This window comes from Clarias gariepinus, chromosome 4, assembly GCF_024256425.1.
Source record: "Clarias gariepinus isolate MV-2021 ecotype Netherlands chromosome 4, CGAR_prim_01v2, whole genome shotgun sequence".
In the NCBI taxonomy this organism is placed as follows: Eukaryota; Metazoa; Chordata; class Actinopteri; order Siluriformes; family Clariidae; genus Clarias; species Clarias gariepinus.
In genome coordinates, this window is record NC_071103.1 from 26,315,640 (window position 1) to 26,335,000 (window position 19,361).

The following is a 19,361-nucleotide window of genomic DNA, read 5'->3' on the forward strand; positions in this document are numbered from 1 at the left end:
GAAGGAAGGGATCTCAGCCCTGCTCCCAAAATAGGCAGCATTCTTTCCCTAGCCCCAGGAAGCCCTCGGGTAGAGTGTGATAGGAGTAGAGATGTCTCTGTCCCATACACAGAGTGTACTGTCGATCACTGACCTTGGGAAAGAGAGAACACATGTGTGTCTGGGTAAGTCCTCAGGATCTAAGTGTTATTCCCAAGATGAATTGAATGAGAATGCATTATGGGGCTTGTTTAAAAACAGCTGTGCTGTTTCTCTGTCAACAATGTGATAAAAATACATTATGCATAAAAGCACACACCTTTGCACCTTGAGCAGAATCTCATTTAGCTGAAACTGGATAACTCGCTAGTCAGTACACAATAGCAGAGAAAACCTGCACTCTCTCCCTCTCCATCACACACACACACACACACACACACACAGGAGGGTGGGGTAGAAAAGAGAAGCAGCCATTTGAAACCCATTTTGAAGTACTCTCTAAGAAATACTAATTGTTTGGTGACTGGAGGACTCTTTAGGGAAATGAGGGCTATCTGAGTGTGCAAAGAGGAGATAATGTGTGCGCACATCACTAACCCTTAAATTGAGACGGCACTAGGGCACTGCACCGGCGCAGCCCGGGCCTACGGACAGTGACAGAATGAAAAGCTAAAGGAGAAGCGAAGGTGGGAGGGGAAGATTTATCCTTAGAAAATGAGAGGGTGGTGAGGCTAGGAGGAGGGACATGGGCATTAATGAGCTTGATAGACAGCTTTAGATACTCTGGAGAAAACGAGAGAAAATCAAAGGAGGGAAGAAAGAGGTAAGATGAGTGGACTTACTGTGCTATACCATAAAAGTGTCTGCTTTATTATTTTTAAGGATAGATATTAAGATAGTTCTTGACAATTACCACTTATATTGAAATGTATATTTTTATTAGTTGTGTGGGATCTTTTTTTTTTTTTTTGTAAAGGCTGTTTCTCAGTATAAAAGTATGCAATTACACATGTTTTGAGACCTGTTGTTTTAATACAACCTCAAAGGCACCTTAGGAAAGATGCACTATTCAATGGTTATGCAGTGGTTCGGGTTTCAGGCTTTTGGTTATATATCATCAAGAAAGTATCATCAACTTTATTCCGAGAAGAACTTACTACAAGTTTCTTGGGTAATTTAACTGGGTTTGCATGAAATGTCAACAAGACAATGATATTCAACTTTAGTTTATTTTTGCAGAGTGTCATTAAAATTTCCACTTTAGTCATATAGAGCCTTTTACAGTATAAAAGAAAAGCAACATACCTGTATGTGAAATGAATTTAAACATTCCTATTTGTTTCGCACATTTACACTGTTGCGATGCCTTTGTATTGTGTTTACACCGATTAGCCATATCATTAAAAACCATTAACAATACAACCACCTAGGTTTTGGGTTGCCTTAGTATCACTGTGGCAGCTCTGGCCCTTTGGGGTATGACATCACAAAACCTCTTGGTGTGTACTGTAGTGTCTGGCACCAGGATGTTGGCAGCAGAACCTTTGGGTGCTGTGGGTTGTGGGGTTGAAGCCCCCATGGATTGGATTTGTTTGGCAAGCACAGCTCATTGGTGCTTGGTTAGAGTGGGATCTGGGGAGTTTGGAGGCCAGGTTGGCAGTCTTGGGCTCTTTGTCTGCTGTGACTTGTGTGCTGTGGTGCACTGGATGTTCTGGTGCCTTTCTATCATGGCCAGCATTGACTCTTTTTGACAATTTATGATGGATTGGCTGTTCTGGGATTAAACCAGACTAGATGGCCTTTTGTCTGGTTATGTTACAGCTACTTCAAACATTAGTTAGCTTTCTTGTTTTAATTTTTTTCAAGGCCGTAGCTTACCTTCTTACATCCGAAGTTATGGATAAACTCATCAGTAGTTTCAGCAGATGGGGCGAGGTCATTCAGGTGACAGAGAAATGCTTTTCTATATTTGAATTGCTAAACATGACACATTTATAACTTTAAGTTAATATATACATCTTCTGTCATGCAATTTATAAATGTTTTATGTGCATGTTAAAGTTACAGCCTTGTCAACATGTCATAGAAGCAGCAAGCTTTTCCCCTTGTCACTAACCACGGCCTGTGTGCTGGGGGAGCAATGAGCACTTTTGACGTTTCAAAGCCTTCCCTGTCACGCCTCCTGACACATTACACATGCCGATGTGCTATCGTCTGGCCCCTGACAGCTGCACAAATTGGCTGAAAGAGGTTTCAGAGGCGAACTCTTTGATCAGACGCTCTTTTGCTCTCTACTACTACTTCTCTCCATCATGCCGTCATGTAGTAAAGACCAGGCCCTGGCTTGCTGTGTAAAATGAGCCCATGATAAAGAAGGCTTTTTACTTCAACACTACTACACACACTATCAGGTGTGTGTGTGTGTGTGTGTCCATGTGCGCGTGCGTGTGCGTGTGTGTGTGTGTGTGTTCATACACATAAATTTATGCATGTGCACTCTCTGTCAGGGCTGCCAGTCATGCATGTGCCTATAGTCTCAGACGCATATTGCTTATGAATTCCACATGCCAGTTGCACTTTGAGTATTGTGTGTGTGTGTGTGTGTGCTGTGTGTGTGTGTGTGTGTGTGTGTGTGTGTGTGTGTGTTTGTTTGGTTGGGAGCAGGTGTGTAGAAAGGTGTGCCAATGCACACATGCCTTTATATATATTTTATGCATAGATATCCTCTTTCTTCCTCATTTTCAGATCTTATTTAAATTTTATAGACCTCCGCACCAACTGTGTGTCTGGCCCCCTATTTCATTTCTTGTATGTGTGTCATATTTGTAAAAAAAAAAAAAAAAAAAAAAAAACTCAATGCTTTCTTTCATAGCGGTAGCCCGAGGCACAGTGCTGTGGGAATAACATTGTTGCAGAGTGTGCCAGTCTTGTGATAGACCTGTCTGTCTCGAGCTGTGGTAATTGTAGGCTGTGGGGAAGTACAGGTAATAGATTAATATCAGGCCAGACTTGCCAATGTGCACCACTGTGACAGCCAATGATTATCACAAACGGAGGCAGGGAGAGTACAAACTTGTACACACACACTGACACACAAACTTACACACACACACAAACTTACGCACACACACACACTCACAGACATATTAAAGAGAATCTACATGAGACGCTCACCAGGTAGATGAGATACGGCCCTCCGAGTGAAGCCTCTCGCTCTTGTGAGGTACAGCAGGAAAATTATATGATTCTTAAAAAGACTTGATTTCCTCTTTGACAGCGATTCTAAAGCAGCAATTTACTCTCATGACTACTATCGTGTATATACCCAGGAATTCATCCAGGAATCAGTTTTCATTTGAGGCATGCATATAAAACGGGTTCATTTTGGCAACGAAGGTTTGCCACTTTAATGCATATCATTTCTTGCATTTATGCAGTGAAGAATCATGTGGTGTGGAATTTTCTTTTGATGCCAAAATATCAGTTTCAGTATAAGCCTCTTCCTGTACTTGAATATGAGTGATAAAGCAGCTGCCGATGAATATGAGTGGACCTACAGTAGTATGTCTATACAGTAGTCATGGCATGGGTTTTATTTTTATTGTATCCTAATGAATACAGCACATGCAAGGAAAGAACAGTCCAGGGTAATGGTGATGCAGCTGACTTTGTAGACACTGACACCATTGGTATTGATACCGTCTTGTTAACGCTATCCTGAGTTAAACCGATTTGCAGTTGACGTTTAAGCTCATTGAGCTCTACATGCATATGTATGCTGTTACTACTCCGGACATGAATTAATGTTTCATTAAGTGCATGCAGTGTTTGTACATAGTGATGAACCATGCGTTTCAGATTCTAGGCTCAGTACATTCTTTATTGTTGAAACCATTTTAAACCGAATCGATCGCAGTGTGCCTTTATACATTACACAGAATTAAAGCATTAACACTTTGAAAAAAGAATCGCACATTATCTTTAAATTATCACCAAGAAGAAGCACTAATGTAAACAATCCAACATGACTGTTATCTGCTGGACTAAAAACATCACACAGCCAACAGAAATAGTCACTGATAACCATGGTGCTGATCAGCCATTCCTCCACCACTCCTTTCATCCATCAAGTCAATGGGTAAATCAGACTGTCCATCTTCCTCAACTGCGACAATTAGTCCTAATGAAGACACACACTAATGTGGCTAGCTAGTTCATTGACCTGCTTTAAGGATCTCTCGGCTCTTGGATGTGACAGTCGCCTGAACATTAATGTAAACCTAATCCCTGGGCCTTCTTTGAATAATGAAATGTTGCTACATGATGCAAGCAAGTCCAAAAAGGTGTTCCGAGTGTGTGTTTAATGTATTGTATTGTATTTTTAGAATGTATGTTATCTGACATCTGCTGTATCTTTTTTTTTTTCTTTTAATCTACCATCACTGGTGGAATAGCAGTCCTATGCCCCTCCCCCTCCTCCAATGGCTCCACCCAGTCCCAGCACCAACAGCAGCAGCCAGAGTGCAATGGAGCAGCTCAGTAAAACCAACTTGTACATCCGTGGCCTCCCTCCTGGTACCACCGACCAGGACCTCATCAAACTCTGCCAACCGTGAGTTTCTCTCTCTCTCTCTATTTCTTTCACTGATTGTCTCATGCCCATTTATAGTTTAAATAAAATCAGACACATGCCTCCCTCTCTCTCTCACACACACACACACACACACACACACACACACACACACACACACACACACACACACACACACACACACACATATCAACATCCTGTTCCAATGTGAGCTAAAGGAAAGACAAGAAAAGCACATGGCATAGATGTGCAGAAATTCCCAGAATATCTTGGCCCATATAAGGGTCAGCCTCATTAGTCTTGGGAGATAAGTCATTGTGAAACTCTGCATGAAGACCAGAGGGCAGCTTGCATAATCAGTTCTTATAATGAATCATCCAGATATAGTTCTATCTGTTCGGGGAAGGGGGGAAAGGAATGGTCTGTAGAACCAAGACACTTTATCCAATACTTCTAACCCCAAAGAGATTTCTCAACAGCACTGCAAACATCCCCCCTGCACTGTGGGAGGGCCAAGCACAAGGGACTTGCACTCGACCTTCAGTGGGGTGAACATGGGATCATTCATGACTGACAAATTCCAGCTGATCTCTGAGGGCTGATATTAAAGGAATTCATTTTTGCGTCAACCATATAGTCTCTATGGGCTAAAAGTAGAGTGTACAGTATACTGAGCGAGCCACATTCCAGTCTGAGACTGCAATGTTTTTATAAGCTTTGTCCTCCAATATTAATTCATTGAAACAGAAGACCCATCGTGAAGTATAAATTTATGCATATTAGCTCATATTAAGCCGAACCCAGCTCACGTCTTATCCTTTCTTCTGCTAAGCTACCTTGCCTGGTCGTTCCCTCCTTTTCTCTCTGAGGTCCTAATCTGCTTCGGTCCAGGTTTGCCCCAGGCCTGGAGCGGGATTGGAATAAAAAATTCATGGCAATAAAAGTTTCATTAGGTAAGGCAGGCGTGCCAAACGGGCAGTAACATTTTGGAAAGGTCAAAGGGATTCGCCTCGGGGTTCTCATCCTCCATGGCTCAGCAAAAAAAAAGGTCCAGAATGACACTTTCCTTTTTCCCATAACCCTACAATGATCTTTGGAGTGGGCCTGGCTATGCCCTATTGTAGAGTTTTAAACTGTAGTACACACACACAGTCACACGCACACATGCAAGTGCGCACACACACACACACACACACACACACACACACACACACACACACACACACACACACACACACACACACCAGTGCCAGTGACCCCCTGTGTCCTCTAGTGTCTGAATCTTGGTGGCATTGCTGGCTGTGTGAAGTGCTGTTGTCAGGCTGACATTTTGGAGATCTTCTTTCGCGATTCTCTGTGGAAGCCTGGCAGAGACTTGAGAGCTGATGCTACAATAGAGCCAAAATCTGAAAAAGAAATCTCAGTGACCTCAGCAGTTTAAACATTTTCATTTTCCTTTCTTCATTCCTTAAAAAAAAATATTATCAACACAGAGTTGTTATGAATTTTATATGCACTGTACTTTTTAAGACATTGGCACAATAGCAGACTCTTAAAGGCTGAAGCCTCTGAAGCTGAATTGATGTCGAACCTATTTTACTTTAAAAGCATTCCTTATTATGTTGTAAAAAAAAAATGGTGCAGCTGCCTACTAGCAGGCTTGAGTGGGTGAGGGACGAGTGGAACCGACCCCCCACTAACGCGGTGGAGAGGGGGCTATCAAAGAGCCTTGGAATGAAATTTTAGTTTTGGGCTCAAATGTTAGTGCAATAGGTAATTGAAATCATAAATAAAAATTATATTGGCAGAATAAACAGGTTGAGAAACACAATTTTCCATCAATAAAAATACTTGAGGTTCCCTGAGGAATTATCTCCTGTTTCAAAGTTAAAAAATGATTTGTTCTACTTCTGCGCATAGAGATATTGAGTAACAAAGCAACTAACTGACTCAATGTACCAAGTTCATGGATGAATTATACTAATAAGCTGAGCAGAATATTTGCTTCATAGAATATTATGACAGAAACAGATGAGAAAAGTCAGTGGATGGTGTGTACACTGTAATTAATGAGTATGTAGCTTTCATAATGAAGCCCTAATGTTACATTATCTGTCAACATTATGAAACACACCACAATCAGTGCTGCACTGTGTTGGTAATTATCCTATACTCTATATTTATAACTATGTACCTTTTTAGGAAAACTTTAGCCTATAGTGCACAGTATATACTGTAAGAACATGCTCTGGAGAGAACAGATAAACAGATAAACATGTCAGGTTTTGGCAACGTTCAGTTACTCAGATAAACAATATTGAAAACATGCCACAGCCACATCATAAAAGCTCTGATTATAAATTATGAATGTTTAATATGAGCCCTGGGTGAACATGTGCTTCTTATTACATTTGGTTTCCTCGTTATTCATTTACACTTAAAGAAAGAAACCAAGAGAATTAATTGGTACTTTTCCTTTTTGTGAATCGATGTCATTAATTTAGGCCTAACATATGGAAATGTGATTCCAGATACTGTGAGGGCTTCAGGCAAACAAATGTATGGGGCCCTTCTGACCAATTCTTTTCCCCCTAACCAACATTCATAGCTGTTAAGTTACTCAGTTGTCTTATTAAACAATAAAAATCAAAGTGTTCTTTATAAAGAAACTTATGTGGTACCAACAGTAATAATATTGATTTAATGTAATTATGTAAATATACATATACTGTATACTGTATACATAGTCATGGTGAATCTAGCCAAACCCCTATTCACTTTTTCGCTATAACAAAAATAACTTTCTCCAACATACTCTAGGCCTGTTGGCTGTGTTTGGCTCCTGAAAAATGAATGAAACCTTTCCTTAGGGTAACTGCCTTCACTTAAGTTGTTATATTTTGTCTTCTTACTGGATAGACACTGCAGCGGTCAGACACCTTCCCCAATCCTTAACCATGGTTTTATTACATGGACTTATATTACATATACAGTCGCGTCTTGGTTATTGTATTCTCATTATATTGGTTGTGTAGATGAGATATCATCATTCTGTATTCGCTAAGCAGCTGAAATTATTTTACTGAAAAAGTAAATACATGCTACAAACCAAGTCAATCTATTAAGTTGTTTGTTTGACAAAAATGATGTTGCACCTTTTTCTGATTTCATGGTTTATTTGTCACTATTTCCTCTTCTACAGTACCACCCACCTTCATCGTTATCTTCTCATTTTGTAACCTATTTTCTCTTAAAAATTTTGGACGCACCTTGGCATAGTGATTAGCAATGTGGGTTTGTATTTCAATGTAGAAGTTTCTCTCGGATATATAGGCTCCAGGCCCACTGCGACCATGTATAGGATAAGCAGTATGGAGAAATAAGGGTAAAGTCCTGTTCATTTGGACAAAGCATTAGGTATTTCCTCCTGGTTCTATGGGTTTTTTCCAAGCTCCCAAAATATGTGAGTAGGTAGACTGGCTATGGCAAATTGCCCTTACAAATGAATAAAATATAAACGTGTATAGACTTTAGTAAATTTTCAGATTACAGTATGATCAGCGTAGTCTTGGATTCAACAAAACCCTGACCAGGATAAAGCACCTACGGAAAACACATGGATGAGTGATTGATGGAATTAATGAATAAATGAATAAATAAATGAATATAAATCACAGTCATGCTAAATATATATGTTACTTTTGGTGGTTCTTGAGGTGGTCCTCCTCTTAATAATTACCGTTATAAGGGTTTGCAAAATGGCGGTGAACACGGCTCCAGATAATTACCATGCCAGTCCTATAGTTACAAGTATACGTCTGTTTTAAATAATCACATTTTAAAGTGTGTGTGTGTGTGTGTTTGCGTGTGTGTGTGTGTGCGTGTGTGTGTAAGTGTGTGAGTTTGTGTGAGTGTGTAGGTTTGTGTGCGCTCTCACAAGGGGAATGTGGTTCTGATTGTTTTGTGGATGTTTAAATACTTTTATTGCAGTGGAAATTTCACCACCTTATTTAAAAATATCTGCACATACAATAGAAATTGATTTTTTTTTTTTTTTTTTTTGCTTTGCTTCCACATTGTTTAAACACTCAGGCATTTTCCCTGAGGCTAGAAAAAAGGCCACACAGTAATGTACATATCTCTTTCTCTCCGTGTGTGTGTGTGTGTGTGTGTGTGTGTGTGTGCCTGCCTGATTGACTAACTGAGTGACTGGAGGAACGTCCCCCATGTGCCTTACTGCCATGTTGTGAACAGAGCTCTGAGGCCTTTAGGGGAAATCTGACACAGGCTTCAGAAACACAGAGCCTGTTTCATTCAGCCTTCTTTAGCATGCATATTGTTTCCCTTCTTGTGACAAGACCAGTGACAGGTCAAGGTTCTTACCCGGCTATGAGCTTTTTATTTATAGCATTAGCCTTGTCACTGTTTCCTTCCATAGCGTCGACACATAAGATATCACCGAAGTTGGTACAGTAGATAAAGCTGTGCTTCCAAGCTTCAGTAGATTTATACACGCGTCACTACATCATAATTTATAATCACCCTAAAATAGGTTTATGGCTTTGGTGTATGACTAAATACTTTTTGGAGGTTATGCAACTTGTTTTAATTTGGTAAGCGCTTTATCTCATTAACTCTTACCGAGTTAATTATTATCAACATTTATAGTGATTTGTAGTTGATTAAAGCCAGATATCATGACCACATTACAAATTCGTCTCTGTTATTTCCAGTAAGGGTGGGAATCTCCAGAGACCCCTGAATTCAATTAAACTTTAATTTAGATTAAAGTATAATTATAAATCAGTTCCTTATCTAGATGCATTTCAGTTTTTATATTATTTAGTTGACATTCTGCTTTTTATACTATTATGTTTTTATAGCATAAGTTTATCAATTTCATCCATTTTATAAAACACTAATGTTAATACTGTACATGCACTACTACTGCTAATATTAATATTAACAATAACAATAAAGATGATGAGAGTGTTTATTATGTTTTACTTTTAGTCTGTTGTTGAAACACTTCCTAAACCATTTAGCTAAATGATCATAGTTATTCAGTCAGTGTATTTTAACTAAAAAAGACTTTAAAAGCTATGAATAAGGTCAATAATATTTCATGGTAATGATATTTACCATGTAGTGGTACCAAAGTTTTGCCAGCACACAAGTTGCATTACACAATTGGCTAAAATAACTTTGCATACTGTGACAAGATATCCTTTTACCAAAACAAAAGGATGCAAACCTGTTCCAGTATGACAATGACCTTGTGCACAAAGTGATATTTATGAAGACATGGTTGTTAAAGTTGGACTGGACGAACTTAAGTGGTTCCACTCTTCTCCCACTCCAGCAGGGCCCTGACCCCAATCCCACTCAACACTTTTGGAACACCATCTGCACCTCAGGAACATCATCTGCACAGCCGACATCAGTGCCTGAGCTTTATAATGCCCTTGTGCTTGAATGAGCAGAAAATCCCCACAGTCACGCTCCCGAATCTAATGGAAAGCCTTCACATAAGTTTATAGGATATTATAACAGCAAAAACGGATAAGATGTTGAACAAGAAAATATGAGTGTTATGGTCAGGTGTATATACTTTTGGCCATATACAATACCAGCCAAAGTTTTTACACAGCTTCTAATTCCATGGTCTTTCCTGAATTTTAATTCTTTCTACATTGCAAAACATAACGTGCAATAATCTCATTTGAACAGTTGATGTTAAGATATCTTGGCTACTTCTGCTCTGTAAAGCCTTCATAACGAGCTAATTTGTGATTTTTGAGACTGGCAACTCTAAATAAACTTCTCCTCTGAAGCAGGGCTAAGTTTTGGTCTTGCTTTCCTGGAAAGATTTTCAAGGACGCCAGTTTCAATATGGTGCTTGATGGGTTTGGCAAAAGCACTTGACAATTGTTCCTCCAAAAACTTCAAGAACAGCTGACCTTCATGTCTTAAAATAGGTGACTGTTGTATTGTTACATAATTACCTAATGCCATATGTGTTATTTGATCATTTTTAAATACCCAGAATCGTTCTCGAATGTAGCAAAATAATTTTTTTTAGCAAACATTTGACTGGTGTGTCCAAACAATGATACTTGGTACTGTGGCATATTTACTGAAAGTGAATGGCCTAACAGGGTAAATGTCAAAATTTCATTCACCCAGGTGCTCCATAAATATTAATTTAGGTCAAAATAAATCCACATTTAATGGCTGTGGTAAAATTCTTGGCCTCTGATGGACTTAGGACAATGTCTTGTGTTCTGTACATTGGTTAATGCAAATCTTGTATCATGTATATATGTACATATGTATATGTATATCATAGTTAAACATCAATCATTCATTCTCTGTACCACTTATCCTGTAGAAGGTTGCAATCCCAGGAGACTTGGCGCACAAAATGGGTTTCACCATGGACTGGGTGCCAATCCATTGCAGGAAACACACACACACATACACACACATGCACATGCACACACTCAATATGTGCTTTTTTTTGGAGGGGGGGGGGGGGGGGGTTCTGGCTATGGAAGGAAACCAGAGCAAAAGAAGGAAACCCACTGATCCCGGCGAGAACATGCAAACTCATTTCTTTTTATTTACTTAAAAACTTTGCATATAAAAAAAAATAATACAGATGAATATACTTTAAAAAATCCTCTCTATATTGTTAATTTGCTAAAAACTATATTAAGTATAGTTAATTGATTATAATTTTTTAAATAATAACAATTTTAAGAAACGAAAGCTTGACATTTAAAAATATTTCATACAGTGTTGCAGAATAATTTACCTTAGGATTCCTAAGATGTTCTCCATATAATATATCTAAAAAGATGTAACAATAAAGAATTTTCAATCAAGTGCTAGATGTAACTTTCTACCTTTAGACATGCTGCATTTTCTTTCAAAGGCACCTCGAGGGATCACAGGAATTGATTCAAAGAGGCTACTGTGCTGTAATTTTAAACTCAAGTGCACTAGCTCACTGGCATTCTCACTTGTCCTGAAACAGATGATTGTCTGCTTGTACGTATCATCAGTGAGGCAGGAGGGAGGGGGGCCTAAATCCCTTTAGCCCCATCTTCTTCTATCTGTTAGTGTCATATACCTGCTGTCTCCTATCTTTTGGACTCTCCCTCATAATGCCACTCACGCCACGTCCTATTTCCATATAATTCGTGAAATATTGTCAAGTAATATAAGTACTTTTGGCTTTAATTGCTGCATAGTTGCTCAACTTTGAAAGCATGCACAGTCAGAAATCCCCTCCAGAGTGAACAAATCCACAAACAGGAGACATATGCTCAACTGTGCACTCAACTGATGAACGCTATGTCGGACAAGACAGCTGCACTGGTAGCCAATTAAGAGATTCCTCACACACACCTGGATGAGAGTTGAAAGACAGGGAAAGACGTCAGTTCACATCTCACGGCACGAGACATCAAACAGCCCAGCATCGTGGCTGCCCGCGTTCTAGAGAGACATAAACACGAAGATCAGAGTATGTGAGGGCCCTTTGAGAGCTATCATTAGCACTTCACACGATGGTTGAGAGCAGAGTACACAAAATACATTTTGGTCCTGGTGATGCACGAAATCATAGGGGAATTGTTCCCAGTCTTGTCTGTCATAACATGTTGGGCTTAAGAGTGCTGTTTTTTTTTTCTAAAGAGTGGGAAAATACCAACACACTTGCCATCGTATACCTAATCAGGGTTAGAGTAAATATTTTCAGTTGTAAGAATCATCCACCTGCATTAAGTTTGGAAGATCTAGAGCATAGAAAAGAGCTTATGATGTAAGGGCGTAGCAGGGTGACACTTGTCTATGGTTCATGGTTCAATGCCCAATGGTTCAGGGTTGAACAAAGAGTTGAAAACACAAGTTTACTGAGTTACTGTTTGGTTCTAGACAACGCAAAATATTTCAAAGCATTGTTTAAAATGGCTGAACATGGATATATATGTTTAGTCTCCCCACTTCAGGTGTCACAGATGTCTCTTCAGAGACCATGGAATTAGTCAAAAGCACTGACCTGATGAACCAAAGCAAAACAAGGCATAGCCACTTTAAATTGATATGTTTTATTGATAGCCATAAACTAATCACTAGCGTTAAAATGGCAACTGTTTTGTCAGGTTAACAGCTTATCAAGACCTTTAAGATTTGTGTCTCTGGACCTTCCTAAATTCTTTTAAATACCCCCTCTAGACTATATCCAATCTACTCTAAACAAAGCTGGGTCAGAAGCTAAGGATTCTCACTAGAGATCTAAAGGTAGTAAATTTAAATCCCAAGGTGGTCATAGACCTTAAACTGCTCAACTGTGTATTTTTTCTACTTGATAGTATTTACCCTTATTGGTAAGTTTCAGTGGAAATATATGAATTGTAATTATAAAAAGAGAAAAATAAATGAATAAACCATAGAGAATGGCAGTTAAACGAATGTGGCATTTAGAATTAGAATGAGCAGTATGAGGGATGGTTAACTCTCTTGCCTCATTATAGAAAAGAAGCACCTCTGGGCCCAGGTGGAACTAGATCACAGGAATAAAGTGATCCTTTTTTAAACTGTGTTCTGGTTCCCCAAGGAAAGTGTAAATAGGGGTGAATAGAGGTGTGTGTTTGTGCCGAGGAACTGAGGCAGTGAGTAAGCTCTGTAGGCATGTGTCTGAGCTCTAGGCAGCTGTCGCTAACATCTACTGGACTCTTTTATGACTTGGTGTTTGGTGTTAAACAAAAAACTCAACAATATATAAAACGGTAATTAATATTATGCTTACAAGTAATTCCCTTGTTCTGTATTTTTTGTATAAAAAGGCATTCAAGTTAAACCAGGACTTGAAAATAAATTTCTTATGAATGAAAATGTAAAAGTGACAAGACTCTTAGCTGCACTTAAATATTTGAATGGCGCAATTTTTAAAAGAAAATCATATGTCTGTGAATGTTGATCCCGGTGAAGGTGCCGTCATTCCCATGAACAATTTGCAATAACAATCATTAAAAAAATTAATAGATAACTTGTCGCCAACTTGCAAAAGAGGCACATATGTCTTTGGGAACTGTACACATTTATTCATAAACACACTTTAAAGGCATTGTATGTAGTTATTGCTACATTGCCCATACAGTCCAAGCCATTCTGCAAGCCATTTTCTTTTGCTTGGGCCATTAAAGGAGTTCCAGGGGGGCCAGCATTTTAGATGTAAAGAAAGAAGTCTGATCATGGATCCGGTATACTGAGGAAACATTCTTTCTAAATGGTATCCCAGCACTAGTGAGTGCATTAGTGTAGCAGGGGATTATATAAAGAAATAAAGCTACAGAAGTATAACTACAGTATACTGTATGCATCACTCTCTTTTATAGGGGTTATAATAATTGTTAATTACACTTACTGTCGATGACCAGCTTAACGCAACATTACTAATATGCTCAAAGTATGTGTTGCTTAGCAGCAGTCAAATCCCAGTCCAGTTGACTGATTGAATAAACAAGCAAATCATAAACGGTTGATATTAAATGCCATTTGTGGAACGGTATATTACCCTATATTATAACACTAATTACAGTGTTGTACTGAATAAAATACAATAGTCCATAACTATATTCTGTTTTTTCCAAAATTGGTGGTGTTAGGTGGATTATATGCTCTGATTTACCCTCTGAGTGTGTGAGTGTGTGTACATGTTTATGCTGCCCTTCAATGTATAGGGTGTATTCCTCCTTCCCAGTAAATGTACAGCAGGCCTGAACAGCATAAAGCAGTTTCTCAAAAGGAATGAACGAATTCACAGGAAACATTTATTCTGTTAATCTATTTATTCTGTGTATGTTTGTAACTTGACTGATGGTTAATAAATTGATTAACGCTACAGATTTCCAAATGTAGCAGAGTTCTTCCAAAAAGCTTTTTAACTTATATTATGATATAAATGATCTGGGTTCTGCAGGTAATTCTCTATTTACTCAGAACAAAACACCAGTTGACATCTTTGTTCTGGGTGAGGCATAAGTTTGTTATTTCCATAGTATGACATTTTAAAATGTACCCATTTATATGAATGAATTTAATCCCTAGAATATCATAGGTAATGAATTACTAACAATTGGCATTAACACTGTTGTGAATTAGGTTTTACAAACAGCAGGATAGATGTCTCTGTACTATCCCCTTACTATATTTTAGTCATTATGCTTGTTGGAGCTGGAGTGAAGTTTTACATACTTCTCTGTTGGGGTGGGTTTTCTCGGGGTAATCAGTTTCTTCCTTCTTCTTTATATATATATATATATATATATATATATATATATATATATATATATATATATATATAAACAGGGTACTAATGGTGGATTTGGAATGGTGTCCATATTAATAATCTCCACTTCTCTGGGAATTCATGGCTGTCAAGGTGAATTAATGATGCCAAGCTCTGGTGTCTGGCAATACGGCCTGGTTGGGTGACATTCTAGTTCATTTCAAAGCTGTTGTGTGGGGTTCAAGGCTCTGTTTAGACCGCTCTTCGTCTTCCAATCCAGCCTTGACAAACTGTTTTGTGCACAGAGGTGCTGCCATACGTAAACAGGTTTGGGTGTCTAAGATTTGTTGAAGGGAAGCTGTAAGACCACAGCATACAACGACATCCTACTGTATATAACCCAGTGCTTACAATTTTAAAACCCTCCCATGATCCAACAACATCTTCCAGAGCAGCTCCAGTCAGTGCAAAGAGAATACCAACTCAGGAATCTAGAGGTTCTTTAAAAGACATTTGTTAATTTTTCTTAAAGCATTTGAGACTCAGAATGCCTGTTCATTGTTTGCTCAATTCAGGACAATTTTGAAAATGCCTGCTTTCAAGTAGATGTTTAATCATATTACCTCCACTCCTCCTAGGACCAATGTCAGTTTTATTATGCTCCCGGTGCCTCTCATCATTCATTCAACTGAGATGTCATTGTTTTGGCTAGAGTTTGCTTTGTAAGGAGAAATGACAGAGGCTCAAACAGTGCGGTCACGTGTTGTGTTGGTGCTTCTCTCATGCAGCATTGCTGACAGACATGCTGCATAACATGTGACAAATGTCCAAATAGCTTCAACATTCTTGGTGTAAACATCCCAAAACTGTGAATATCTACATCAAAATGATTAAATGATGTGCAAACCAGTATTTATGCATTATGCATGAACGTACAACACAGCATTGTAAACATTTTAGTTTTTACTGTGCTTTCTGTGCAAAGTAGCAATGGCATAACCTTATATGATTCAGACATGTAAAATGCCTCTAGACTTTCTTTTTTTAATCTGTAGAGCTCACCCTAAGTCGAGTCGCCAGAGATTTGAGTGGTTGAGATGAATTAGCTGCCATTTCAGCGACGTTGGTGGCATGAAAGCCTGATGGGCCAGCGCTTTTCACAGTGACAGCAAAATGATCCCTCCTTTATTAAACGCCTCCGTCCCCATAAAAGTAGAGTAATATACTCTCTCGTCTTACCTGGAGGAAGGAGACACATTAAACATTAATTAAAAGTCACATAGGGAGGGCCTTTCTTATATCAGTCATCCTTTTCTGCTGGCGGATACAGAGCAGATAAGAAACTTTATTACCTTCTCTGATGAAAGAAGGAGAAAAGAAAAAGAAAAGCAAGGGATGGACTGGGAGGGAGGTGATCATTCAGACATTGTGCAGTACCTGCACAGGTTTATCATTGCTAATGAATTGCCAATGATTTAGCATGCTTCAGATTCTGTGCACATAAATGTCTCATACTTCTGTGACATTGATTCGTAGAGTCATGGTAGAGAAATGAAATTAAAGCGCTTGTAAATTTAGTCCTTGAGGACTAAGGTTTCATATATTTTATATGTTCACCTAGGGATCAGTTCTGCTTCAGTATTTTAAGGGCTTGGTTTAGTCCACTCAAATATTTCAAAGTGGATCAGTCCACTTTGTCAGCTGCTTCTAATTATTTTAGGAAACACAAAGAGAACACCCTGGACAGTTATACGCACACACCCAATCATACTGCACCTACCTTTAAAGTTACCATATCTTCAAACTTATTGTTTTAAGATTATACAGTATAATTTTTATATTGGTAAATTATGAAGAGGAAAATTTTATATCTGTTCTCTCCAAAGATGGGATCAACCTTTAAATAAGCAATATTTAGCGGAAACATCAATACACTGTCTTTAGCATAAATCTGTAAAAAGTGTAGAACACACACACACGCACACGCACACACACCCACACACACACACACACACACACGCATGCACGCACACCGTACCACTGACACACGCATCTCAAATGTAATTATCATCAAAAATCCACAGGAGCCTAATGTCGGTAAACAGTACTTCCATGATCTGTTGTTGTGATTGACGTCATGATAGTCACATGACTGTAAAAGGTCTATAGTGTAGTGTGTTATTATTTAATATCTTTTTTTTACACTTTAAGTAACAGTGTGTTTTATGTCTTCATCAGGTATGGGAAAATAGTGTCAACAAAGGCAATCCTTGATAAGAACACCAACCAGTGCAAAGGTGAGTAGTGTTGTTGAAATGTACAGTACACTATTTAATTGAAGGTTTTCAGTAAGTTTTTAAAGATTTTACTCTTAAGTATGAACATGGCAGCTGGTAGAGCAGAAATATCTGAGTTAATTAATGTAATCTACATCTGATTTACAACTCCCAGAATTCAGGATGGTGTGTGTGAGTGCAACACCTGTCTTGCTGAACTTCTAATCGTTTACATGATTTTAAAAGCGGGCTCTCATGCAAAAGCAGTGTGCGAGTGATTTTAAGGATAATCTTTACAACAGGATGAATGTTAGCGTGCCTGTCTGAGTGGCCCTTCCAGCCGGATAAGAGTTAGCGTGACTAAAAGGGTTGGCGATGGCATGAAACAGACCAGGATGTTCTCCTGTGTTGATGTACAACATGGGCCGAGAGAGAGAGTGATAAAAATAGCCAGAGGGTGAGGGAGGCGTCCAACCGAAATCGATGATTTAGCAGACAGCCTCTTTTCAGGAGACACTGCTATGGATGGAATCTAACAACCCAGCTTGCAGCACAATCTGCTGTGGAGTGGAGCTGCTCCAACTGTATGTGTGTGTTTGTGCATGCATGTGGTTGTGAGGCTAAAATTCAGTAAATAGTACCATTTTTAAAAAAAAAAAAAAAAAAAAAAGAGCAACAAGAGTTAATTGAATCCACATTCTTATTAGTTACGGTCAAGTTCAATCCAACCAGTACATGCCAGATCACAACCACTGAAGAGGAAGAGAGCAAGAAGAACAGAAGGAGAAAAAAAAAAGAGAAGAGAGAGGGAGAGAGAGAGAGAGAGAGAGAGAGAGAGACAGAGAAAGAGAGAGCAAGAGCTGAATCACAGCCTAGAGAAGCAAGGAAATAGAGGAAACCGCTACAGGCTTTAGAGGGCTTCCTCTTCCCAGAGATACCCCCCACCCAGCAAATCCTCCACCCTGATGGGCCCAGTGCCAGAGCTGATGGGAGCTGGGCCCATTAGGAGAGAGGGAAAGGGATGAGAGGAGAAAAACACAAACAAATAATTCCATTCATATTACAGTTCGCCCAGGCTTTGCTGACTTGTGCGAATATGCAGATATATTTTTATATAATCTTTTTATTGCCATCTCAGTGATGCCTTACCTGCCCTAGGTAAGAATTTCATTTATATACAGTCTAGTCAAGAACAAATTATTTATGAATTTTATAACTGGTGTCTTAGAATTTTTTATTTTGTCCACCTTGTCATACTTTGATTTATTGCTTTGTGTAACAAAAAGACAGCTGCCATGTTTGACTCCCTGACTCGGAGCTTTAAGCTCTCCTATCATTCTTAACATGCAGCTAATGCATAGAGAATTAACATGTTGAACCATAAACCAACTAACTTAAAATCAATTCCTGGGCTTATTATTCAAATCAACCATGACCCTCCACTTCTTTAACAGGAAGCATTTGCACACATTGTAGAGCCTGAACTGTTCAAATCTGAAAATCGCTAGAATTAAAATTGAGATCAAAATCTAACTTTTTATTCTTTCACACCAGTGCAATATTATGTGAAAACTGGGACAGCATGCAAGAAAAGCACTTGATACCCCAGTGTTAAATAAGGAAGTAAATAAGTGATGCATTGGAGCTGTTTTGCAGCTAGTGGTCCAGCATCTCTTGTACAGATTGATGGCTTCATGGATTCCACTAAGTACCAAAGGATATGAGGCAAAGCCTGGTTGCCCTTGCCAGGAGGCTCAGACTTGGCCTTAGATAGATTTTCAACAATAAGCCTAAAGAGACAACCAAATCAGCACAGAAATTGTTGAACAGAGAATCAATCAGTCTTTAGATTTCAACCCTACTGAAAGTTCACAAGCACAAGTCTGAAAATATAAAGAAGCTTGAAGGTTGTGTAGAGAGTAAGGGAGCGTCTGAAACCTTGTTAGACATCACAGACACTGGGCTTTTTTACTATAATTAAGTATTATTTTGGGTTGTTTCTATTATAATTGAGGTGTTTTGAGTGGTTGCTCTCTGAAATGCATTGTACATCTGAATATGGATAAGCCGACAGGCTGCACGTTAAGGATTATTACTGGCTCTGACTCATCGAATGTTTCATTATCATAGACTAAGCAAAAACTCATATCTAATGGAACATCTTCTCTGCCTTTTCATGAGACATGTAATGTAAGTTTTACTGACATTAGTTAGCTAG

The 19,361-nt window shown here is 38.8% G+C and overlaps 1 protein-coding gene across 2 annotated transcripts in view; it reads left to right on the forward strand.

Moving 5' to 3' along the window:
• The window catches only part of rbms3 (RNA binding motif, single stranded interacting protein), a 141,248-nt gene that overhangs the window by 23,438 nt on the left and 98,449 nt on the right, over nt 1-19,361 (forward strand). Inside the window, exons 2-3 of one of the 2 annotated variants that reach the window (XM_053493561.1) lie at nt 4,434-4,591; nt 17,106-17,164. In XM_053493561.1, coding sequence (XP_053349536.1) covers nt 4,434-4,591; nt 17,106-17,164 — 217 coding nt within the window. The remainder of the gene's footprint in view (nt 1-4,433; nt 4,592-17,105; nt 17,165-19,361) is intronic. The other variant, XM_053493562.1, reaches the window with a different exon arrangement.